Source organism: Bactrocera oleae, chromosome 4 (genome assembly GCF_042242935.1).
Source record: "Bactrocera oleae isolate idBacOlea1 chromosome 4, idBacOlea1, whole genome shotgun sequence".
Taxonomy (NCBI): domain Eukaryota; kingdom Metazoa; phylum Arthropoda; class Insecta; order Diptera; family Tephritidae; genus Bactrocera; species Bactrocera oleae.
This window is the reverse complement of record NC_091538.1, coordinates 53554833-53580910: the sequence shown is the minus strand read 5'-3', so window position 1 is coordinate 53580910 and position 26078 is coordinate 53554833. Positions and strand designations below refer to the sequence as shown.

General features: G+C 33.6%; 2 protein-coding genes and 1 long non-coding RNA gene across 11 annotated transcripts; 2 read left to right on the top strand and 1 right to left on the bottom strand.

Moving 5' to 3' along the window:
* Positions 1-112: 112 nt before the first annotated feature.
* Taz (tafazzin, phospholipid-lysophospholipid transacylase) lies at positions 113-18944 on the top strand. Of its 7 annotated transcripts, none has more exons than XM_036363240.2 (6): positions 113-444; positions 3734-3881; positions 17253-17381; positions 17453-17560; positions 17635-18023; positions 18092-18944. In XM_036363240.2, the coding sequence occupies exons 1-6, from the start codon at positions 319-321 to the stop codon at positions 18134-18136; spliced, it is 945 nt and encodes a 314-aa protein (XP_036219133.1). In that variant the 5' UTR covers positions 113-318; the 3' UTR covers positions 18137-18944. The 7 variants fall into 7 exon arrangements, with proteins under 7 accessions (XP_036219133.1, XP_014095580.2, XP_036219136.1 ...); XM_014240105.3 differs by having other exon boundaries at positions 3722-3881; XM_036363243.2 differs by lacking the exon at positions 113-444 and adding an exon at positions 1672-2144.
* Positions 14782-22154, bottom strand: LOC118681002 (uncharacterized). The gene is made up of 3 exons (XR_004976632.2): positions 22073-22154; positions 15350-15417; positions 14782-15296 (listed from the first exon to the last, which is right to left on the bottom strand). It is a non-coding gene; the product is annotated as an uncharacterized lncRNA (long non-coding RNA).
* An 89-nt stretch (positions 22155-22243) lies between these two features.
* Mos (Mos oncogene) lies at positions 22244-25008 on the top strand. Of its 3 annotated transcripts, none has more exons than XM_036363236.2 (6): positions 22244-22344; positions 22418-22572; positions 22824-22939; positions 23009-23115; positions 23829-24060; positions 24123-25008. In XM_036363236.2, coding segments are annotated over exons 1-6 (1320 nt in total). In that variant the 5' UTR covers positions 22244-22342; the 3' UTR covers positions 24831-25008. The 3 variants fall into 3 exon arrangements, with proteins under 3 accessions (XP_036219129.2, XP_036219130.2, XP_036219131.2); XM_036363237.2 differs by having other exon boundaries at positions 22247-22344; positions 22402-22572; XM_036363238.2 differs by lacking the exons at positions 22244-22344; positions 22418-22572 and having other exon boundaries at positions 22855-22939; positions 22992-23115.
* The last annotated feature ends 1070 nt before the right edge of the window (positions 25009-26078 follow it).

Genomic DNA, 26078 nt, shown 5'->3' with positions numbered 1-26078 from the left:
CGCATAACTATTCACCGCGCAATTCATCCGTTCACAAATAATTCACAATGAAAAAGTAAATATTTACGAATATCTAAAGCATAAAGGGAAAACATAAAAGCAAATGTCAAAAGCGCTTAAATAATAAATAATTTTAATTAGCTTTCGCAAAATTAAGGCATGCGCTAAAACAGGAGACATTTGAAGAACCTGTGTTAACCATTGCCTATAATCGCATTGGGCACTTTGGTGGTTTGGTGTGGATATATTGGAAACATTTTGCCTTATAGTATTATTAGCAGAGTTTGGTGTTAGAAAACGCGGTACATATCAATAATAATGTTGTTGTCTGTGGTTGGATTAAATTTGTGTGGCCGAATGCGACTCCTAAACCGTGGGAGTTGCATTGCTATGGCGCGCATACAGAAACCTTGCACTGCCGGATATCCAACTTCCTCGAAACGGGTGAGTAGAAATCTGCTACTTGCAAGCAATGGCTTGAGGGTTCGTTGTCGAAATCGATTCAATCAATTACCTTGAGCCCACGGACACTGCTTTAAGAACACTTATGGTGTATTCCGACATTGAATACTGGCAGTGCGTTTCACGTCGATGAGTTCCCTTGGTACTATTAAAAAGACGAACGCAATCACTAAACAAAATCGCGGCACTTGAATTGCTTTTAAACAAGGCTAGACTCTGAATGCCATAGAGATTATATGTTATTTAGTAGGAGAATTTCAAATATAAAAGTTTGGGCAAACATGTGTCACATTCATATGTAGTTTATTTGATCATGCCACAAAATTTAGTTTACATGTTTATGTTCCATGGTTGTCCAAAACCTAAATTGAAAACAGTGAAAAATTTGTGTAAGAATGGATGGACGTATTTCTTTCAATATAATGTCATTGATTATAAACATATTCATATTTGGATTTGTAAAGGTATATTTTCGTCGGGAAACTAGTTAAGTTTGCACAAATTTTTTATTACTATTACATTTTTAAAATTACAACGCATATATTGTATATGTATGCCAGGTTTTAATCGAAACCCCCATTCATAAAAATTGTCTTACAAAAAAAAAACAAATTAGCTAAAAGATATTTAAAATATCAAATTTCAGTGATAAGTTTTGCTATTTCCCATATATATTCAAAAAAAAAACGGCTTTTATATTTAGTAGTAATATTGAATTTCTTTGCATTTACTTATCATGTGATAATTTTTTGAAAAAAAATTTCCTTTAATTCTTGAGTTATTAAATATGAGTAATAATTAAATAAATTGAACCACAAATGAACACGTGTTTTTCCGGCGCTATTATATTTACCTTCACTTTAGCTTTAGAGATCATTGTCTATGCTCACGCAACGTTCAAAATAAAAGCAAATTGGAGGAAGAAGTGTCAACACGTTTAGTTTGTAGTACTTTGCCAAGCGTGCCATTGCCGGCGAGACGATGACGAGTAATTTTAGGGTAGTTCAACGTTCTTACCCCCCATTTATATCGGAATACTGTGAGCGGTTGAATAATGTGGAATATGTGTGTGCATTCGTTCGACGGCTATTAACAGCTTGATGAGCACCATCACCGCACACAATACTAGTTCGCTCTTTTCAGAGTTTCTTAGCTTACTCTATTAGATTTTTAGTGCTCGCTGTATGTTTTGCTGATTGTGGACTAACAGTCACTGTTGCAAATTCCCACCGTTTGGACGTGCGCAAAAACAAACACACCCGTAGTCTCGTGCGCGAACAATCTCCTTATTTGCGAAGTGAAGTAAACAAAAGATTTTATAAAACAAAGTAGTTTTTACAGTTGGTTTAAGGTTGTTGTTAGAGAAAGTGGAGTGAAATTGCCATTAGATATTAGAAATTTGTGTTGAAACAAAGAGAAAATCACAATAAAAGTCCTTATACTGCATACATAAATAGAAAATATTAAAAGTGTATATTTACTTCTATAAATTTTTGAAAATATGCGGTGCTATATTTAGTTATGAAAAGCGTCGCGTATTTTCAACAACAAGAACAACGTCCACGACAACGAACTGGCGACAACATTGAAGCAACAGGAGAGCTACCGAAATTAATTCAATCAATTTATGCACATAGTTAAGAAATGTTTAAGATGTTGCATGCTTTTGCCACTTAACAACGGTAAATAATATTAATTAAAATGTTGTTAAATTCATTAAAACAATCACGTAAAGAATGCAGAAACAAACTGATATATTGTATGGTACATATGCTTAGCATATTCGTCTCTAAACACAAGAAAAACCCACGCTTTTCGCGACAGTAGTATTTCACTTGTTGTTATTGCAAACCAGAGTAGATACTATAAATGCTTATATATTCTATGTTCTTGTGGCACTGGTGGCGTATAAGTAACAGAAATATATGTGTGACGGTGCTTCGTTGCCACATGGCACAATGATAGTAGGAACTACGTAAAAGTATGTAAGCGTATGTACGACGCGCTTCGATGCTTCGGGCACTCATATCATTTTACAACTTCTCTCATGAACTCCGGTTAGGGTGGCAGGGGACGCAGCTTCCATTAAAAATTTTTTTTATTGAAGAAGAAAAGAATGTTAAGTTTTGCGCTAAAACTTTGAGTTTTATATACATACATAAATATATAAAAAATATTCATTATTACTTATAAATAAAAAGTATGAAAATTATTTTTCCTGATTTTATGAGGTAAATATGTAAATAGGATGAGCCCACTTTTCTTTACATTATTAGCATATGCATGAGGCGTGCTTTGCAATAGCAGTCTAGCAGTCAGCATTGTTAAATATATATGTTTACTTATTTTTAAGCATAGGCACGTTATTATACCCTGAAATTTACCACGTTGTTTGTAACACTCAAAAGGGAATGTTTTAGACTCTATAAAGTATATATATATATACCTAAGTAAAGATTAAACGTATGTCTTTGAATGATGATCTTTTTTATTTGACAAGATATCTTCACGAAATTCAGGAAAGCGTATTGTCCAAGGCCACCGTACAATCACCGAAATAATTGTTTATATCGCACCATTGTAACTTATAATTGTCATACAAACTCATCGATCAAAATCTTGTACGAAAACTTTTTTAAATATTTGTGAAGGGTATACTAGCTTCGCCATCTGAAGTTAACGTTTTTTCTGAATTTTGACATCCATTCCATTACAATCCTTGTAAAAATTATAAGACAGTTCAGTTTAAGAAATCTCTCAACTGCGTACGCAGTTGTAAAAAATGTGAACTAAACTAAATCAAAATATCAATGAAAATTCTGCCTTCAGTGACAACAAATTCTTAGTGAAATTGCCAGACAAAACAAACAAAATAAAAAAGAACAAAAAAAATTTGCTCGTAGAAAAATATATAAACTATTTTAAGCACTCGCCCGCGTTTTTATCGTGCAACACGCACTTTTTCGCACTTTTGTTTATGCAACTGATCCGGCGAAGCAAAAAAGTGAATTTCAAAGCGAAATATTGTTATGCAAATATTCTTGGTATAAAAGTATATGCTAGTTTAGATGACAGCGAAAATAAGTACCTAAATTTAAAATAATATATAAGATAACAACGAATAATCATTAATTTACCAGCTGCTAATTCTCTTGTGTTATATATATATTCTTTTCAATATCCACCGACATCCATTAATTACAACAACAAAAACACAACACAAAATTTCGACTTCATCATCGTTTTTGTTTTCCGCCAGTTTCACGTCCAGCCTCAACAACAACCCCAGCCGCAGCAACTCGCTATGGGCTACAATATAGAGTGGATATTCCAGCGTTTACGGTGTCCTTCGGGACTTTGGTATATTGCTAGTCAAATTGCTATTACAGCGGTGGGATTGTTTGCTAAATTTGTACTGGGTAAGTATCGATGATAGTAATTTATAATCTTTATATAATTTTATCCATTGGCACGTGTGGGGTGGTGTCGAAACTTAAGTTTTTTTATAGTTAAATAAGAGAAAACGTGTGTGAAAATCTCACATTTTGTCCTCAAAATACTTTTTTTTGCATTTTTTCTTACGCAAAATATTCTTCTAAAATACAAAGTTTAAGACTCTTAATCAACAAATTAAATAAAGTCAACAAAGCATACGAAATTATTCCGTGATTTGTATATCTTATCAACATTGAAACATTTTTCAGATAATTCGACTTCAGTATTTACGTTTGATAAGTAGAACCAGACAAAAAAATAGTTAATTCATTTTTTTATAAAGCTTACGTCCGGATTAACTTATTGACAAAGTATAGAAATCGTTATCCAAATATTTGTCTTCGTTCAAAATCAATAAAAGCCGTATTCAGACTATATGTACGTAAAAAACCTATAATGCTACAAATTGAACCATTTTAAATTCAAACAAGCAAAAACTTGAACTTCGCTTGGATCGAACCATACACGCATTTGATATTGATCGGTCATTTTGTATGACAGCTATATGCTATAGAGGTTGATCTGAATAATTTCTTCGGAGATTGTACCATTGTCTTAAACACTAATCCATGCCAAATTTCGTGACGATACCTCGACAAATAAAAAAGTTTTCCATACAAGGACATGATTTTGACCGTTCAGTTTGTATGACAGCTATATGCTACAGTGATCCGATGTCGGCGGTTTCGACAAATCATGGACGGACATGTCTCACAAGTCCTCACGCTGGTCACTTTTATATATATATATTTTGTAAGGTCTCCGACGTTTCCTTCTAAGTTACCCCTGCGGGCAGGGGATAGAATATGCCCGCGGCAAGGCATGCCTGTCGTAAAAGGCGACTAAAAGCCAATATGCACTATAACTGTTATTATATACCTTGCTCAGTAATATCAGCATAGTATGTTTCGGAATAGTGCTATAATACTCAGCTTGAACTGATATTAGAAACACTTTAAATGAAAAAAGCGAATAAAAAGACATTTGAAGTTCAAGTGACAAATGTCGCCAGTCATTTGAGTAATGAGGAGCTCAACTGGCAGTAGTTTAGGCTACGCAGTCTGACCGGAGACTTTCCGGTACCACGGGGAACAGAAAGCCCTTGGACTTCTGTTCAATCTGCTCATTGGGCTCGGCCCTTTGGGGAGTATCGTGGTGGCTGTGGTTTAAACCTAAATGCTGGAAGAACTGAATTTTCAGTTCGAAAAAAGAAGTTGCACAAGCAACTGGGTTCCATACCCGAAAACGGAAGAGGTTTTAGGTCGGCCTCGAATCACATCAAGATGGTAGTGTGGACCCAGACACACTACCACTGGTATCCAAATAAATACTTGCAAAACGCTCGTATTGTTTGGGGCGCTTATCAACGCATTGTATTGATACGTTGTGTTTTGGAACACCGTGAGGTAAGGCCGTCGCCGGCAGGTACTCACGTAATCTACAACGAAAGTTTCCTTCTAAGTGTCAAAAACTTCGTGGCAAACTTAATGTACCCTGTTCAAGGTATCAAAAATCAAAAGTCAGTCTTAAAAGCAAGGAAATGTTGATTCGAGCAACAAATTGTGATATACAGGTTAGTTGGAAAAATTCTGCGTTCGAAATGAAAAAATATTGGTTTTGGTGCGAAATATATATTTTTATTCAATATAATCTCCTTACATACATACACTTATTCCAATGATTCTCCAATATTTTTATGCCATCCCTATAATGACTTTTCGGAAGCTCTGCAAAATACTTGTCTACAGCTGCTTCATTCGACGAAAAACGCTTTCCACGAAATAATTGTTTCAGCTTTCTGAAGAGGTAGTAGTCGCTGGGAGCTAAATCTGGTGAATACGGTGGATGCTCAAGCAATTCGTACTTTAATTCGTTGAATTTTGTCATTGTTAAAACACCTTTGTGAGCAGGTGCATTGTCTTGATATAAAATTACTTTTTATGCAGCAAACCAGGTCTTTTCTCACGAATTGTTTCCTCCAGCTGATCCAAAAGGCTGCAATAATAATCAGAGTTGATTGTTTTACCTTTCTGCAGATAATCAAACAACAAAATTCCTTTTGCATCCCAAAAAATTAATTCCATGAACTTATTTACTAATCGTTATGACTTCATCTGCTTTGGAGCTGAACAACCAGCTTTAGTCCACTGTAAACGTTCTTGTTTCAATTTGCGATCATGGTGGTAGATCCAAGTCTCATCCATAGTTATGGATCGTCGATCGCGTGGATCGTCTTCAAGCGTAGTACGACCATGTTTAAATTCACCAGCCCAAATTCTACGGTGCGTTTTGAAGGTAAGGACTCCTTATACATTTCTAATAAGTGTTCATAAAATTCCCTTGCTTTTAAACTTTTCAAAACAAATAGTCTAATCACTGCGCGATATTTAATTTTTTCCATTTAAAAAAAATATACTCTGTCACGTCAACTTCAATTGGCTTGTAAAGAAAGAATTAATTGGCAGATTGACTTGTAACTTTGGATGTGTTCTCACAATGTACCAACTTGAGAAAAAAAAATTTGGAGCTGGTTGTGCTATTTCTTGGCAAGAACAGAAACTTTTCAACCAACCTGTATTTATGCCCCTAGTACTATAAATATAATGTCGATTTAGTAGAATGAGAATAGGGCTCCCGCACTCAGCTCAAGTACGAATTGCTATACAAAATGTTATGAGATAATTTCGGATATGTTACAATATCCTGCTGTAAATCGAACTTAACCTGGATTCGTCCTCAGATAGTGTCAATTGTTAGCAGTACTAGTTTTACAATTTAATTTGTCTAACTCAACAACTAAAACAAATGCAAGCAACAATTTCGAATTTATTTTCCTCTATTATTTATAAACATCGAAAGGTAATTTTTCATTTAAATTCAAAAACAGCTAAAAATACAATTAGCAAAAAAATTTTCACTTCACCCACTCTTTATCTCAAAATTATTATAATATAGTACAATCCCAACTACTGGATCTCTCTATGACTTTACGATCAGCTCTAATGAAATAGTAAAAAATAACTAGGCCATGACATTATACATAGGTACATTGTTTAAAATCTGATGCTAACTGCTTTAGAGTGTACACATATTCTTGATAATGAATTTGCGTCAATCGCTTTATTTACAATCTATGAACGTAAAATTGAGTAGCAAAGCTATGTAAACGTCACTATCTCAAATGATTTGCTATCAGCTCTCGGTTTTATTTATATAGTTACTGGCGTGTGGCTGATATGATTATTTAGTAACAAAAATTATGAAAAAAATTATCTTCTTGTGATTGGATATGCTAAAAGACGAAACCAACTTCATAAAATTTGAAATTAAGATAGTAATAGAAAGTGATCCATTTACTTAGGAACTTTAATCTCTCGAAGGAGGTACTAGGTAGATTCTGCCTAAAAAAATCAAGGCATACTTTAAATTGGTGTTGATGCTGACTAAACTTATACGAAGTTACCATTTTGAATGTGTAGAAACGATAATATATCACTCTTTTAAGTTGTTTAATTTTATAACCTTGATTTCTTGTTTTATAAGCTCAAGTGCCTTCAAAATTCAGCATAAGAAATCAATTGCGTGATTAGAGTACAATGAATTTCATTTATTAACAAATATTGTAAACGAAAGGGCAAGATAAGCTGCTTGTTTGTCCGAGCCGCCGATATAAAGTGCTATAGCTTTCATACCAAGTGACTATTGAAAATCAAGTTCTTATAAAAAAAAAAAAATTTTCCATTTGACAAAATATCTTCATAAAATTTAGCCTAGATTACACAGCTCTTAAACAAACTTAGTAAATTTAAATGGTTTCAAGTGTCCAGATTACGAATTTATTCTTGAAAACATGGAATGTGCTCTTGTTTTTCAAGATTTTTGCATTTCTTATATTTTAAACAATTATAGGCTTTTTAGCAATACAATTTATTTTTCCAGTCATGATTAGAGTTCTGTGCACCTTTTTCACACATATACGTGATGCCCACTCTCAGGCTCTTTGAATAATATCAAATTTAAAATTATTTAATAAATATCAAACTTGCATATAGCTAAAATTACAGTCTACAACATGACCTGTTTCACTCAATAAAAATCTCTACTTGCATTTCAAAATTAATTCGTATGCGCTCAACAGCAATGATGTCGCCAAATTCCCAAAAATCGGTACAATCTATCAGTGGAAGCGAAAGGTGAAGTGAAAATTCTACGTCAAAGTTATTTTCAAACTGAACTTAGGGATTTTATACGTGTTCAATTTAGGAATGATAAAGCAAATTTGTCAAAGCGTTGGATGTGGAAGTATATTGTTTTAATTACATTTGTAGAAAACTTCAGAAGTTTGGTCTGGAAAAGCTAAAAGGTGGACTCTCTGGTGGTCCTCAAATATGACAATTAATGATGATATAGATTTTATCAATGTTGTGACTGTTCTGGAAATTGATGATTGGAAATGTTTTGTGTTGATAGTCGAAAATTCTTCTATGGTTACTTATATGATGAAGAAATTTAACGTCATGTTTTTTGAATTTTGTAACGTAAAATGAAAGTAAAGATTTAAAAATAAACGAGAGCATATCTTACAAAATCTTTGAAAATGTCATGATTTGTAAGCATAAATATATTCAAAATCGCTCTTATGCTATATCTAGGACAACCAAACTACTGTAGGCCAGTGCTACCATGTTGTTGTTGTTGTTATAACGATTATCTAATCCCCGTTTGGGTGATAAATTCTAGATTCGTTGTCGTCGAGGTCATCTAACGGAAGGCCCAGGAAACGAGCTGTTTCGACGGGGTCGGACCATAGGGAAAGGGGTGTTAGATGAGTGGGGTTTGTTGGGCATGCAAAGAGGTGGTTAGTGTCATGCGGAGACTCATTGCATGCAGGACATGTGTTTGGTATGTCAGGGTCTATTCTGGATAGGTAGGAGTTTAACCTGCTACAGTATCCAGAACGAAGTTGCGCGAGGGTCACTCTAGATTCGCGAGGCAACTCGAGCTCTGTGTCTGCAATGGGTGGTGGTTTGACTCGTATTACGCCATTCGTTTTAGCCAGTGCTACCATCAAAAGCATCGCTACAATTTGCGATTGAATTTTTAGGGCCAAAATTAGTATGGTCGTTACTTGGAAAGGTTGATGTGCTTATTCGCCGATTTTACTGGTGTCAAATAGTACATCATTCAAATTTTATTGTGATATCAATATAAATGCTTGATCTATGGCCTGCCTGCAATTTTTCTTATTTTCGCGCTGTTTTCAGAGGGTGTCTTACAATAATACGCATACAAACCGTATATTTATCAGATTGATCTAGATGTTCGGGGATTATGCGTATTTTCTTATGACGATTCGATTTTAACTACTTTTTATAAACTTTATCAGTTAATAATAAAAAAATAAAAATATAGCTAAAACAATTATTCTGCTTTGTTTTTGTTATTTGACATTCCACTTTCAATGGTGCATATTTATCACCTAAAACCAGTGAAGTGAGTTCATAAATTAAAGCGATATGAGTAATCGCATTAGTTTGATAAGTAAATAAGTATGCGTTGTTATAAATGTATTTTTAGAGTAAAATTTAAGCAGTGCACTGAACGAAGTGTCGCTACAAGTGTACGAGCAAAGTCATTGCACTTGCAATCGTATGCGCTTTGTGCGCTTTCACAAAGGCAGGTGCGTTCGCTTAGTACGCATTAGAGTTGTGCAGCTGTCGCTCTGTGTATCGCGTAGAGCAACGTGCCTAGAGAACGGAAACAAAATTTTTACAACAAAGATAACGTTTTTTATAATTTTTATATAAGTGTTCTATATATGTATGTATATTTATGTATATAAATGCCTAGATTTGTATGTATTGTATTCTTTATTTTATCAAAATTTGTTTGTGATGCTTTGAGGTTAAACTCTTTTTTCACGACAAAAATATATTTCGAGGCTTGACAACGTCCCTAGAAGTCCTGCAAATGAAATAAGAAATCAAGATATAGGTTTCTTTCACACTGATTAAAGTCTCGCGAATGCGACACGTGTCATCAGTTTTCTATAAAATTGTATTATAACTGTCTTTGGAGCATTATGTTTCTTCAAACAGGGCACCTAAGTTAGGATCAAGGCACCATAGGTAATACTTTTGTATTGGTGATTTACTTTTTTCACCTCACTTTTTATTTTATTTACATTCGTATTAGTTGTTACTAAGCTATCATAGCTTATATATATTATTATATAGGGTATCGAAGAAGACAAATATCTTGCACTCAAGCCTATACATGATTTAGTCATATCGGCAATCTGTCCCTGTTTTTATACGCCAACTTGGTTTTCGAGATTTCGTTCTGAAATTTTGAGCATGTCTTTTTATCCTCAAGAAGCAGCTCATATGTTGGAACCGCCGATATCAGACCACTATAGCATATAGCTACCAAACAAACTTGAACCTGTGATCGGTATTTAAACTTCGGTCCAGCCTAAGTATCCGTTTTTTAGTTTTTTTTTGTTTTTTTTGTTAAAAAGGCTATATATTAATATTCGCTAATTTTTACCTTATGAACCAATTACATAAAATCGTTTATAAACAGAAGTTCAACCTTCAATTAGTGTAAATTGAAAAAAAAAAATCATCGAAAAATTAAAACAAAGCTTGAGAAAATCGAAGAAAACTAGTATCATCAAATTATTCTTATGAATAGCTAACGTTAAGTTGGCCGGATTTAATTACATTTACTGAACTTTGTATAGAAATGGAAAAAAACTATATGGAAATGAGCTATTTTATGCAAGCACCTGCTAAAATGGCTACATTGAAAATGCTCAACACATTAGATGTCAGCGTCGGTTTTTTACCAGAAGAATGATATAACTCGAGAAGTGTAAAAATTGGAAAAATGTTAAAATATAACTACTAACATTTTTTAACATATATAGTAAAGAATCGGAACAATGATTTTCAATGTACCGTTATAATAATTTTCATGTTTTCATAAATTTTAATATAATATGTATGTATACCCAAAAATTGTTTTATTTTTTTTTTAATTTTTTAGTTATGCCTTTCTTTAGATAAACAAGCGACTTGAAAGCATATACAAAGATATAAATATTTTTCTCTATCTACTGGGAGCTATTTTTTTTTGCAAATATTTATTGAAACAAGTGAACATTATATTTTGTTGTCACGTGTTTATACATATGTATATACATATGTACATATATTTACATATATCTTTGTACATATATATACTCGTATATTTTAACCTTTAATACTTCTAATTTAGATTTATAACAAAAAAGATCTCTCATCAATTAGAAAAAATTTAGTGTGCTATTTTTATGCACTAGTTCGCCTATCTATTTCCTGCTATATTTGCTATTGTTGTAGTAATTATTGATGCACACATAGCAAACAAAGCTGATTCGAACTGACTGGCGAGTTTGTATATGTACATATGTATGTGTTTTATGTAAGGGGGCATCACCGTGTCTGCTAATCGGTGCAACTGCACGCCGTCGCTCTCAATTTGTTTGTGTCATTCATTGCAACTTTTGTTGTTGTTGTTGTTTACCGGCTTGTGGTGACGAGATGCTTTTGAGGTTGTTCAGACATGTTTTAGTTTAGCTTTTTTACGCTTGTTTTTATAAATTCTCATATTTATTATATACCCTGAACAGGGTATAACGGCACGCAGTTTGCAACAACCAGAAGAAAACGTCAGCTATATCTATATCTTACTATAAAATATAAAATATTATATAAAATATTATATAAAGCATGATGAGCTGAGTTGACTTAGTTGATCTATGTCCGTCGGTCCATCTGTTCGTCCGTCCGTCTGTCTGTATATACGCGAACTAGTCCCTCACGTTGTTCTCTCTCTAAGGACCGATCTAAATTAAGTTATTTTATGAAAAATATTTTTATTTGACGAGATATCTACACGAAATTGGCTATGGATCGTTATCCAAGACAACGGTACTATTTCCGAAAAAAAAATGTTCACATCGGACCACTATTGTGTATAGCTGTCATACAAAATGATCGATCTAAGGCCAGTCTTTGTATGGAATAAATTATTCGACGAGATATCTACACGAAATTTGGCATGACTCATTAGCCAAGGCAGCGGTACAATCTACAGTAGAAATTGTACAGGTCGGATTACAATAGCAATAGCCTCCATATGAACTGACCGATAAAGAGAGCAAGGTGTAGATCAAGATCTTTTTATACCATCTAATGTTATATGAAATACACCTGTGAAGGGTATTATAGCTTCGGTGTAACCAAATTTAACTTATCTTTCTTGTTATTTTTATTTTTGTTTACGTTAATAATTGTTGTTTGGCGAAATTTCAGCCTTTGTTAAAGTATTCGTTGACATTATGTGTTGCGTCATCGTATAACCTAACCCAACAAAAATCGTGGTGCAGATGGAATATACATATGTATGTATATGTACATATTTATTTATGGGGCTCTTGAACTTGTTGCTTCTTTTTCTTATATTTATTATTGTTATAGATTATTTCTTATGCTTTTGTGAAGACGCTGTGCCATTAATATGGACGCTGCAGCTCGAACTTGAGCCAATATCGGCATTATCAGCATAAAAAATCGCTAATGCAGCCGAGCAAACAAAATTTGCAAAACATATGGTCACATATATTAATTTATTTATATTAATACGTATACTACTTTGGTAACGTGGTCAATGTTAATCGTATTATTTTTGCATATTTTCAAAGCGTCTGCCCCTGGCTCACATTTGCGCGCAATTTTCGCCTTTGTTTATTTCATCAACAATGTGCAGTCATTATTTATTTATTTTAATTTAGTGATAACGATTTTTCAATTCTTTTTTTTCAATAAAAAGAAATCCATTATTTTCCAAATAGCTGACTTTAGTGATTCGTATCTCGCGTTGTATTACGGGTTACGATATATGGCATTAGAAAGATGGGATTTTGCACTAAAAAAAACATCTCAAACAGTTTTGCTGCTCAATCGCAACCAAATCGATCCATTTCTGAAGCGGTTGGTTACTGGTGACGAAAAGTAGGCCACTTACGGCAACGTCAAGTCGTGTTCGAATCGTGGGGAGCCGGCGCAAACGGTGGCCAAACCAGAATTGATGGTCAGAAATGTTATACTATTTTTGGGATTGGCAGGGACTCATATACTATGAGCTGCGGCTCTAAGACCATAGCCTTAATTCGGACAAGTGCTGTCAAGTATTGGACCGTCTGAAGGAAGCAATCGCCCAGAAGTAGCAAGCTTTGGTAAATAGGGGAGGAATTGTGTTTCAATAGAAAACGCCAGGCCAGACACATTGATAGTGGCATGCCAGAAGCTTCGAGAAGTTGGTTGGGAGGTTCTTGTGCATCCATCTTGTAGTCCGGTCTTCGAACCAAGTGATTACGACCAGTTCCTTTGAAGAAGCTTGTGAAAATCGACTGCTTAGTTTTTTGTCAATAGGGACGAGTGTTTTTATGCGAACGGGGTTATGAAATTACCATCAAAATAACAAAAATTAATGAACAAAATGGTGCATATCTAAACTTAATAGTCTTATCTTTTAAACGGCATATAGCGTCACCAGGCCGTATTTAGACGACGCGAGATACTAAAGCCAACTATTGGCAAAATAACGGATTAATTTTACTAAACTTTATTTCATATAGTTACGTATTAACAGAAAAAATATAGTATTTGCCAGGTTTGGCCTCTAGCGACCATATTCTTCTTCCTAAACTCAAAAACTGGCTCTCTAAAAAAAGTTGTGCTTAAACAAGGTCGAGATGAAAAAATGCTTAATTAGAAGACCTCGCTGCTAGTACCACTATCGACGAAATATTGGAGCATCATTACTATTTGGATATGGAGCTCGAGTTGCACCGCGATGGATGTTGTTAGAGTTTTGGTACCGACATACCTAACAACTTTTTTTTTATTGTTTGTCGAACTTATCTGCCCTCCTGCTAAATTCTTTCGAAACTGTTCGATTACTGGAAATTCCGTTAGATGGCAACGTTCATAGCGCTTAATTACAACAACTTTATTTTTGTTTTAAATGTTAAGTGCCTGACAACCACAAAAGAGGTAATGGATTCGAATCGTAACCTCATCGTGAAACTAAAAGCAAATAAAACTAAAATAAGTTGATTTAGTAAAGTTAGAGGAATAATTTAAATTGAAAAAAAAAACATTATAAAGTAAGTCTAGACTCGCCGGGGACTTAAAACTAATACGTGTAAACAGTAAAATTTTGCTTAGCAAACACTGCTCATGACCTATCGTAACCTATCGCGATCTTGTTAGATAATTCAGATACCGACTATAAATTACTAAAGTAGAGAAAGCGACCTCTGTGTGAACCTTGCTAGGTGTGTTTGTACATATGTAAGGTTTCCCCAATATGCAAAGCGTGTCACGCGCCCTTCGATTCTTAATTGGTAGATTGTATTTGCACTTTGATTTAAGCAAATCCATGTAAATCGGTTTAGTACTTTGCTCAATGCATTCGTTGAAAATTTAATTATCAGTTCATGTAAATTCAAGTAAATCACAGATTGTAAATTGAATTGCGGCAGTCAGCTATTTTATTTGCTTATAAATGCATTTACTAAAGCTACAACAGGTCTCTAACTCAGATCTATGTTTTTAGAGGGCGTTCTTTTTTCTATTGTGTTTGCTTAGAATTTATGTCAAGAGATGGAGAGAGAAAGAGAGTCATTACACTGTACAGCACTTGGTTGGTTATTAGGCCAACCCGATTTTTTCCGAAAGTTGGAGATTTATTTAAACTCAAGATGTGGTCGTATTGAGCATAAGTGCTCTTCTATAATTTCCTTTATTGACATCCTTATGTATATTTATTGTGACATTATAAGTAGAAATAGGGAACTCCTAAAACTAATAGCGATAGATATAGATTTACCAGGTAGACCGGTATGCAATAAGTCTTTTTGTAAAAATTAAATACTAATTTTAAATGGGAAATTAAAAAAAATGTATTCAAAGTATTGCCAATAGTAATGCTCGTCTTTTGAAGCAAATCAATCAGACACCTAATTTTCGACTTTTGCTTACGAATCGAAGTGCTGCTCATCCAAAGCGTGTTCTATCGATGAAAACAAATGGTAATCGAAAGGTGCCAAGTCTGGTGAATACGGCGGGTGAGGTAGCAGCTCCCAGCCAAGTACTTTGATTTTATGCTAAGCCGATTTTGATTTGTGTGCAGTTGCTTTTTCGTGTAACAAAATTACTTTGCCGTGTCTTCTGGCCCATTCTGGTCGTTGTTCGATCAATGCATGGTTCAAATTGATAATTTGTTGTCTGCAACGATTAGTATTAATATTTTCATCAAGGTTTAGAAGCTCATGATATACCACACTCTTCTTACGACTTTTCCGTTGACTTCCTAGCATTCAAATTTATATTCATGTTTGGTATTTTACTGAAATTCAATGGATAAGCTTTCTTGATCACGATTCAGCGTTAGAAACGAATGAAAACTATTCAGACCTTAGTCTTAGTACTGTTATTTCTTTAACAGTTTCGGAATCAAGATTCCCCGTTTTTTTTAATTTCCCGCTAAGAAAATTGAAAATTTTCTAAAAATCGGGAAGTTATTGGTTTCACCCCGTTTTGCAAAAATCGAGTTCTCAACAGATCTCGACGTTCTGAGGGTCGAGGAAGCTTCCCCGAACATTTCTATGATGATGTCCGTATGTCTGTATGTATGTGTGGATGTATGTAAACCTCTTATAACTTTTAAACGGCTCAACCGATTTGAATAAACTAAACGGCATTCCAAAGGGTTTCATTGCACTTGAATTTCGTGTAAGTTTGGACCCAATCGGACCAATAGATTTCGAGAAATCTCAAAAATTTCTTCCGAACGACTTGACCGATCGATACCAAAAATTAATCAGTTCTAAACCTTGAACAAACACATCGTTTGCCGCAAACCAGGTCGAAATCGGTTGATTTACTTGCGAGATATCGAAAACGAAAAATTTTGAAAAATCGTTTTTTTCGAATTTTTTCCGAACGACTTGACCGATCGATACCAAAAACGAATCAGTTCTAAAACTTGAAGAAACACATCGTTATTGGTATTTAACCAAAAATTCTTTTTGAATGTAGTTTTTTGATTTATCTTGAAAACGGCTGGGCCGATCGATACCGAAAACTAATTAGCTCTCGACACAAAAAAACACGCCGTTTGACGCAAACCGAGTCAAAATCGGTTGATTTGCTTTCGAGAAATCGTTAACGAAAGAAATCACCAAAATTGATTAGTCTTTGAGAAATTTGGGAAATAGTGTTATATTAAACTCCCATTTAACTTCAGAGCAGCTTAAAAATCGAAATTATTATAAAAAATCGTATTCCATCAAACATTACCTGACAAGTATATCTAAGAGAGTCGTGTGAAAATTTCAAGTCATTCGGTCCAGCCGTTTGGAAAAATTTTTTTCACCGGCTCTGAAAACAGCGTTTCGAAAAAAAGCGTTTCAAGTTTTGGAAGCCGATTATGCTGAGTTAAAAGTTCTTACAAATACGCTGATAACTCCGAAACTATATACCAGATCAACTTAAAATTTTCATTAAATACTCGTATTTTTCAATATACAATATAGACTTCCGATACATAAACAAAAAAAATATCGATTTTTTTTAAATTCACAAGTGGATAAACATAAATAACTTTTTAAACGATGGTACTTTTCAGAGTAAAAAAAAAGAAGCTTTTATGATTGATTTCAACTTTAAGTTGTCTGTGCTGATAACTTTGAATACTCTTATGCTATGTGTTATATTATTCTAATGCGGTATTTATTACTATCATTAACCTGAAAAGTCCAATCAAAATATTAGAATAAAACTCCAACAATTGGGATTGTTAAGAAGCTGGAGCATGGCTAGTTACAAGTCTATAATAAATTAAGAAGTTTTCTACAATAGATGTGATTTTATCGTAGTTTCATATGTAATAGATCAGAGTAAGCCGAATAGCTTGAACCTTCCCCAACTATTTACTGGTTTAATAAGTTGCCAGAAAGAAAATCCAAACGAAGTTATTTGCATTCTGACCTTAATTTTTTAGGTAAATTTAGGAAGTGAAAAATCTGAATGCAGTTTTAGCGAGCTTATGATACCAAGAATCCAAAAATAAACTTATTTTCACTATTATTTATACTTTTAAAATGGTTATTTACAAAAATTACAAATATAAAATTTCCTCAAAAGTACTAATATATTTAATTGTCTTACTACTGATTACAGTTTTCCTCAACCGAACCGTAGTGTACAACAGAGAGAGACTGATAAATTTGATAGAAAAACGTCCAGCCGGTGTACCGTTAGTCACAGTGTCAAATCATCAATCATGCTTCGATGATCCCGGCCTTTGGGGTACAGTATTATGATTAATATGTATAATTAAGTGCATGCAATTTAACTGAATTAAAACAAATATTTTACAGGTGTGCTTCCCGTTAAATTCGTATGCAATACATTTAAGATACGTTGGTCGATGGCGGCGCACGACATCTGCTTCACCAATAAATATCACTCAACTTTCTTCATGTATGGTAGGTGTAATCACGTAATTAATTTTAAAAGTATATAAGTTAATAAATTATTTTACATTTGTTTCCCAATATAGGAAAGTGTATACCAGTGGTGCGCGGCAGCGGTGTCTATCAGGACGCTGTCAATTTGTGTATACAAAAATGTGCGCTCGGCCATTGGGTGCATGTCTTTCCCGAGGGCAAAGTTAACATGACCAAGGAGGAGATGCGCCTCAAGTGGGGTGTGGGTCGTATCATATACGAATCGCCACGCATTCCGATTATTCTACCCATGTGGCATGAGGGCATGGATGAAGTGCTGCCCAACACTGAGCCATACGTACTGAAGTGGGGTAAAAAGGTGACGCTGAATATCGGTCAACCTATAGACTTGCAAGATTTTATACAGGATCTGAAAGATCGTAAAGTGCCAGAGCCAGAGGCGCGAAAGTTGATAACGGACAAAATACAAGATGTGTTTTATGTGAGTTTTTGCAAGTGATCAAAATTCATTTTTATTAAAAATATAACTAATGTATATTTTGATTACAGCATTTACGCAAAGAAACCGAAGAACTGCATAAAAAACGGCTATAGTAATTAAGTAAATTCGTTTATAATTATTTTGTTCACACATTACTCGTAGCAATTGAGTATAAGAGTTCATAAAAAATATATATTTATAAATGAACGATTAATAAGCAACAGAAACAAATTAAAAATAAGTTATACACATTTTAGAGAATTATAATTTTTAATTTCAAAAACAAAGTGCAATATAAAACTCTTTCAAAAAGCTATACATACATTTATGTAACCCAAAATTTTTATAAAACATTACTTAGTTGGTCTGAACAAAATTCAATTTTTATCTAATTCAAAATAGTAAAAATTAAGCAGCTAATTACTTTGCAGCTAAATCCAAGACAAATATGTAAACCTTAACGTATTGAGTAAAACTCCCCTTTATGTTTATTAAAATAAGTGTATTTATGTAATAATGTCTATAGAATGATTATTGTCACTCATGTAATTTTTATGTTAAAATTTTAATTGCTAAAATGTAGAAAAAATTAACTATAACAAACAAAAATGCGAATACATACATATGTACATATGTATATGAATTTTATATAGTGCCCGATATTTTCAAATAAACAATTTGGTTAATACGCTAAGATACATATTGAAACGAAATATATTTATATATATGAATACTCATATATAATATATATAAATGAATATAGCATTGTATACGAGCGTTAAGCTTATCGTATGTATAAGAGAACTAAAGTGTACGATCTTGTGAAAAGAGCCTGTAAGAAATGCTTTTAGTTGTGCTGCATAACGAGCGGAACTAAAGACATTTAAAATGCAAATGAAAATAAAAGTAACGAAAACCAAAGCCACTGTGAATTTTTATAGTAATATAAATATGCGAATATCTCATAAACTATTAAAACCACACGTTAAACATCGAATGTTGGGTTTTTGGGCTTTAAATAGTAAGCAGGACAAAAGCAAAAAAAGAAAACATTTTGGTAAGCCATTATATTGAATTTATTACGGAAAAAATTGGTCTTGTTTCTTTTAATAACAAGTCCCGAAGAGAACTTTAGTATTTCGTATTAAAAATTAATTCAAAAGCCATAAAAACGTAATGGGTTACGATATAATATAACGAAATGTTTAGAAAACGTTGCATAGATAGAGAGTTCCGAATTGGAAATAAAAATTTTAAGTGTAGTCTTTTGTATTTTAAGTACAATAATGAATTTATTCCAACATCTACAAGCTATATATTTTATTTCAAACAACTTTTGTGCAAATACAGGAAGCAACCGCTTGGTAAATTAAACAATTTTATGTGTCATGCGACGTATTCGATTTTGAAAGAAAAATATGAATTTATTTCCATGGACATTTTTTAATAATTGATGTGTTTAATTGGTATTAAGAGAGGTTTTGTTTACGAGGTCATTGTTAATTGCAAGAAGAACAATTTCAATAGGCTTCGCCATCAGCCTATACAGTAATATTTTTATACCCTGAACAGGATATATTAAGTTTGCCACCATGTTTGTAACATCCAAAAGGAAACGTCGGAGACCACATAAAGCCAGCGCGACGAACTAAGTCGATTTAGCCATGTGCGTCTGTCTGCCTGTACCTATATACGCGAACTAGTCCGTCATTTTTGGTATATCGACCTGAAATTTTGCACACGTGTTTTTCTCACCAAGAAGTAGGTCATTTGTCGGAAACGCCAATATCGGACAACCACAGGGCCTTGTAAGGAAAACTGTTTTATTTGACAAGGTATCTTTTGTATTTTTGAAGAGTATTATAGCTTCGATAGTACCGAAGTTAAAACGTTTTTGTCTGCTTTATACATGAAAACCGGCTGGGGTCATGGTTAACTTAGTAGCACGTCGCCATTTTGTTTTATTGTGTATTATTACCATCTGTTGTTATAGTATACAGAAATGTCAATTTACAATACTTGTTGCCTATAAAGTTTTGTGAATTTTGAAGTACGCATACGTTAAGTATTTAGAAGAAAATATGTATACTTTGTTTGTACTTACTTATGAACGTTTCCAATTGCCTTTACTAAAATTTATCTCTAAAAAACCACCTGATTTAACATCAAATCTATAGCTTGCCGAATTCCCTAATCGATTGTTCCAAAAATAACAGTTAGGTTAGGTTAGGTTACACTGGCTGGCTGTTATGCCATACATAGACCTATGGAGGTTCATTATTAATACGAGTGGAAGTTTACGTCGTGCAGCACGTCAACGCTTTTTGCCAAATTTTATTATTATATAGAGACTTGATATCTAATTCTAATATTTCAACCAATCCCTTGAACTGCGAAGTGCAAGTTGTGATCTGAGACTAGGCCAAAAACCGTGCTGTAGTCTTTTCGAGACTGTGTAAGTAGAAAGCTTGCGTATTTTACTGCCGCTTCCTTGCATATGATATTGGCGATCTTGCATGTCATCTAACCCTGAACCGTCTGCCAGCCCTTTTGGAAATTTCGTTGGGTATCGTTAACGACTTGCGCATTTCCTGAACTGATTCGGTAGTCAAGCACAAAAATGTGTAAATGCAAATAAACGACAACTTAAAATATTGAATATATATCGGGTTTACCAATAGCGATGATAAGATTTCTAAATGTCGTTTCGGCCATTTTTAATGTGTCATGATCTGTAATTTTTTTAAATTGTATTCAGTAATGTTTACAATTTCATCGTGGAGATATATATGCAAAAACAACGTTTACAAATTAATCAATTTTATTATCAAAATAATCGTTTTCCAATTGCAACTAATTTAAGAAAATCATCTTCTCCGATGAGGCTCACTTTCAGCTGAGTTTACCGCACCACTAACAAAACTGTCGATTCTGGTGTGAAGAAAATCAACAATTACAACCATTACATTTACCTAAATTGACAGTTTAGTGTGGTTTTTGGTCTGGTGGAATCAGCGGTCCGTACTTCTTTCGAATTTAAGCTGGTGACACCGTTACTGTCAATGGAGAGTGGTATGGATTGATGATAGCCAACTTTTAAATGCCGTAATTGGAAGAAGTTGATCTTGACAACATCTGGTTCCAATACCACGGGGCTACGTGCCATACAGCATGTGCAACAACCGAATTATTGCGAGAAAAGTTTGGAGATTTGATAATTTCAAGAAATTGTGACATAGAATGGCCTCCAAAAAGTTGTAATTTAATAGCATTAGACTATTTCTTGTGGGGTTATTTGAAGTCATTGGTATTTAGCAATAAATCAGACTCTTTTCAGCTTTAGAAGTCAATATTGAACGTACTATTTATGACACACGACTTGATTTAGTGAAAAAAGTACTCGAAAATTGGGATCATCGAACTTGTTCCTACAAAAGAAGTTGTGGAGGCCATTTAAATGATGTTATATTCAGAACTTAATTGTGTCGATTGTACTTAACATTAAATATAAAACATTTGAATTTCCTTTACAATTAGTGTGTTTTTTTTTTTTTAAATAATATCACTCTTATTGGAAAATCCTTTATTTATGATTGTATGGGGATGTAGCTTAAATTGCGTAAAGGAATATATTAGACACCAATTTGTAGCACTATATATGTATGTAAGCGCGTAAATGATTAATTTCCGTTTAGAAAACTGTATTTGGTAATGAAATTTGTAAAATAAACATAACCTAATTTTTCATAAAAAACTTTTATAATTTAATAATTATCGTAATACAGGTATTAAGCGTCTTTATAACTATAAGGAGCGTGTATACACATACAAATTACGGGACTGAAAGGTTCAAATCAATTACAGGTGTTAAGCGTCTTCGCTGGCACACTATTCGCGAAAATGTGAATATAGGTGGCAACACAATATATTAAATTGTAAACTAATATTTTTAAGTAGAATTAAATATTATGATTGTTCGCTACGCTTTTTATTTATTTTATATTTTAATTTTATGCATTTGTCATATATTTTTAATTATATTTAATTACATTAATGTCTATATGCTATATGTATTTGTTCCACTAAATGCACTGGGGACACTTTAACTTGTTTACAACGGAATCGAGACATTGACAAGTAAACAAAGTTTTTCTATGATTATTGTCAAATGAATAAAAATATAAACAAATTTACATAGCGCACAAACAACCAAACAGTAACAAACAATATTCCGTTAACACGGCGAATAAGCAATTATAAAATAAGAAGGAAAAAAAAAATAAAGATCCTTTGCAGTGGCGACAAAATATAATTTTAGGATGTAATTAAATTAATTATTTTCGCTTTCAGCATATTTGTTTAAATATTTATAATAAAGATTGCACTTAATTTAGGGCTTTGCTACAACTTCCACCAAATAGTGAACACGCCATTGTCCTGAATACGCCAAATCGCAACGAGATACTCAAGGACGGGCTGCCAACACACACAAAATATAAAATCCTGGGCCGTGGCGCCTTTGGCACCGTCTTCAAAGCGATTTATCGAGGTAAAAACGATTATTTTTGTTTATCAATAATTATTTACAAACAAAACTTTCGAAGCTTAAATTGTTTATTTTTTACTTCGAAGTTATGTTGTATGGATAAACGAGAGTGCAGAGTGAATGAAAGAAATGAAATTGCTTGTAAGAAATTAAGCTGGAATTTATTGCAATGCACAAAAATTGAAATATTATATTAAAAATATATGTATATAAATGTACATATGTATGTATGTATAAAATTCTTTTATCCAAAGGTCAACCGGTGGCAGTGAAGATCGTCCGAAACGTGAGCAAAGCGAATGCCCAGTCGATGCGTAATGAAATGCATATTTTGAGCTGGAAGCACCGCAATATTATACGAATTTTGAAAGTGAGACTCTTCTAACTAAAAATCAGCAACTTTGAAATTTATTACTTTAAAGGCATGTGTATTTTTAAGGTTGAAACTACGCCGAATTTCGGCATTGTCATCATGGAAAGGTTGGTCGGTCACAGTTTGCAAGATGTACTTGAGGCCACAATGCTGCCATTAGAACATAGAATTTAGTGAGTATATTTATATGTAATCTTAACGGTTTTTTAAATAACTTTTAGAGGTAGAGAGAAAAGTCCGAGATTCAACTCCAAAAGTTTTGAATAATTTTTTTTCAATGAATGGTCGCCACGCCGATCCGATACCGATTTATTAGAACAAAACTCATTTTGATAGTTTAGTTAAGGGTGTAATTGAATTCATGAATATTTAATATACAAGTTAGTTCGATGTTTTACAGTCTCCAATACTTGAATTGTATCCTTTCCAAAATCGAACTTTTGGAAGTTGGTCTGCCCACTAAGAATCAAAAAACGTTGACTTCGGCTACACCGAAGCTACAATAGCGTAAAAGGGTATAAAACAAATTTTGATTTTGATTGGTCAGTTTCAATGTCAGCTATATGCTATACTCGTAGTGATCCGACCTGAACAATTTGTTCGCAGATTGTAGCGCGGCTTTGCACAATAATCTACACCAAATTTTATGAGTATATCTTTTCAAATGAAAACCTTTTCCATACAAGGACTTGATGTTGATCGATGAGTTTGTATGACAGGTATTGCTTTAATAGTCTAATCTAAAAAATTTACACGATGGTTTTGAGCTGCTTTGCATAATAATCCATGCGGGAAAATATCTTGTCAAATAGACAGCAAACAGACAGACGTCTAGTCCAGAAAACTTGTATTAATCGCAGTAATATTCTCTCTCTCTCTTCCCAAGCATAACACTGGACATTCTGTCCGCCCTATCTTTTTGCCACAAGCGGAATCTACTACATCTTGATATAAAACCACAGAACGTGTTGATATCTTTCGTTGGTGTACAACAAAATTTACGTGATGAAACACTATCAATTGCTTTCAGCCGTCGCCAATATGTTTGTAAACTTTGCGATTTTGGTGCTTCCTTGAAGATTGATTCTCCAATGGCGTCACCGAAGGGCAATGCACGCGTAAATATTATAAAACTTATATAAAGATCTTAAAAAATATATATACAAATCTTCATTTAAAGGGCACCATGCGTTACATGTCACCCGAAGCATTACGTGAGGAAACACTCACACCAGCAACCGACATCTATTCGCTGGGCATTACAATGTGGCAAATGCGACAGCGTCGTTTACCTTACGAAAGCATTGCCTGCAATGAAGTGGTCGCCTATCAGGTGGTCAAAAATAAGCTGCGTCCCGATAGCGCAACTCCAGCCAATCCAACAAATTGCACGAGTGTGGTGCATGCGAACATGCATCGGCATCATAAATGTTATTGTGCCAATCTAACAGCGGAGGAGATCACTTATCACTCATTAGTGCATCTGACCAATGTACTCAATCGCACCAAACAACCCGAAGAACAGTTGCGCTTCTCTGACTGTAGTGCGGAAGAGATGCATCAGCCGGCCGATCGTCGGCCATTCGCCTCATTGAATGCGAAAATTAATGTTATGCGTAATTTAAGTGCCGAATTGAATTACAGTAAGTCGCCGATTGCCCAGAAGTCGCCAACAAATAAAAGACCAATAATAGTACAACGACAGCAACAACAACGCACGAAGGGCGATGTTGCGGATCTGTTAGTGCTGTTTGAGGATATATTGCGTCTGAATGATCGCAACAAGGAACAAAGTTATCAAACGATTTATAAAGATTGCTGGTGTGACGAGCCGATGTTGCGTCCGAACGCTTTGCTATTGCGCAAACGCTTGGTAGAATTACTGTAGTACTAGTTTATTATTTTATGTATTATATATGCGTATGAGATATGCGTAGCTGGTACTTTTATAACAAATGTTATTTATTATAGCTTATAGTTTAATATGATATTATGCACTAGTTTTATTTTCAATTTGTAAGTTTTTAAAAAGCTCACGAAATAAATATGCGTACTTAAATAAATAATTTCGATGAATCTTTCTTCGACAGAAAAATTTATAAGTAAACACAAAAGGGTATTCAGTTAATCGACTAACCGTATTAACCGGCTAGGGTATTTCGAATAATAATATTCGGGTTGCACTATCCGGGTAGTTGAAAGTTGTCGACTATTGGATTAACCGCTTATTTTCGACTATTCGGTTAACCGAATAGTAAGCGTTCATTCAAAAAAACCAAAAGGCAAAAATTAAAGACTGCTTGGATTTAAACAACTTTCATTTATTCAAATACCCGCAGCAAATAAACTATTATAATAGTTCTATTCGGTTAGTATTCGTACGATCGGTTACAAACCGGATATTCGAATAAACGGTTTTCTGATTATTAGAATAATTTTGAGGGCCCTAGTACAAGTATGTGCAGATAAGGTTTTACATAGTGATCGCAATCAATAATTCAATAAAGGCTAGGGATAATATTTAGCGTACAGAAACAACAAGGAATACATACATACTATGTATGAAAACATATTCAAATTTTAAAACCGAAACTAAAACACTAGATATTACTCTTTTATACTAAATAATAATATAAATAATAAAAATAAATAAAAGAAAAAATGTTAGCTTCTAAAACAATAATAATTTAATAGCGGTTTTATCCTGTGTTTAAGAAGTACATACCTTTTTGTGTTCCTTTGATATTGGCATCTATGTTAGGTCTGTTTTTCAATGTAATATAATATGTATATCAACGTGCACATTGTGAGTTAACTTTAAATTAAAATAAAATTGAAGCTTATCATATTTTTTATACATTATACACTTATAAAAGGCACTTTATTACCGCATTTTAATACGCATATTGTAATAATAAAAGCTTGTATGACTACACCATTTTTTTATTCTATAATATTATATAATATTATAACAAATTTCCAACGCCATGCCGATTTTAATTACTGCCCTTAAACATTCCGAAATTACACTATAAAAATTACAACTTTATATTCAATTCCACTTAATTAAACTATTTAATCACATGGTTTCTCCATTACAATAGCTACGTATATTTCTTCCATGTAACTGCTTCAA

Excerpts from the sequence above, each read along its gene's own strand:
- Taz (XM_014240105.3), top strand. The coding sequence starts at position 319 with ATGTTGTTGTCTGTGGTTGGATTAAATTTGTGTGGCCGAATGCGACTC. Across the intron at positions 17,382-17,452 it reads CGATGATCCCGGCCTTTGGG|GTGTGCTTCCCGTTAAATTC; the intron begins GTACAGTATTAT and ends AATATTTTACAG. Across the intron at positions 17,561-17,634 it reads CTCAACTTTCTTCATGTATG|GAAAGTGTATACCAGTGGTG; the intron begins GTAGGTGTAATC and ends TTCCCAATATAG.
- Mos (XM_036363236.2), top strand. Across the intron at positions 23,116-23,828 it reads CCATTAGAACATAGAATTTA|CATAACACTGGACATTCTGT; the intron begins GTGAGTATATTT and ends TCTCTTCCCAAG. Across the intron at positions 24,061-24,122 it reads CACCGAAGGGCAATGCACGC|GGCACCATGCGTTACATGTC; the intron begins GTAAATATTATA and ends CTTCATTTAAAG.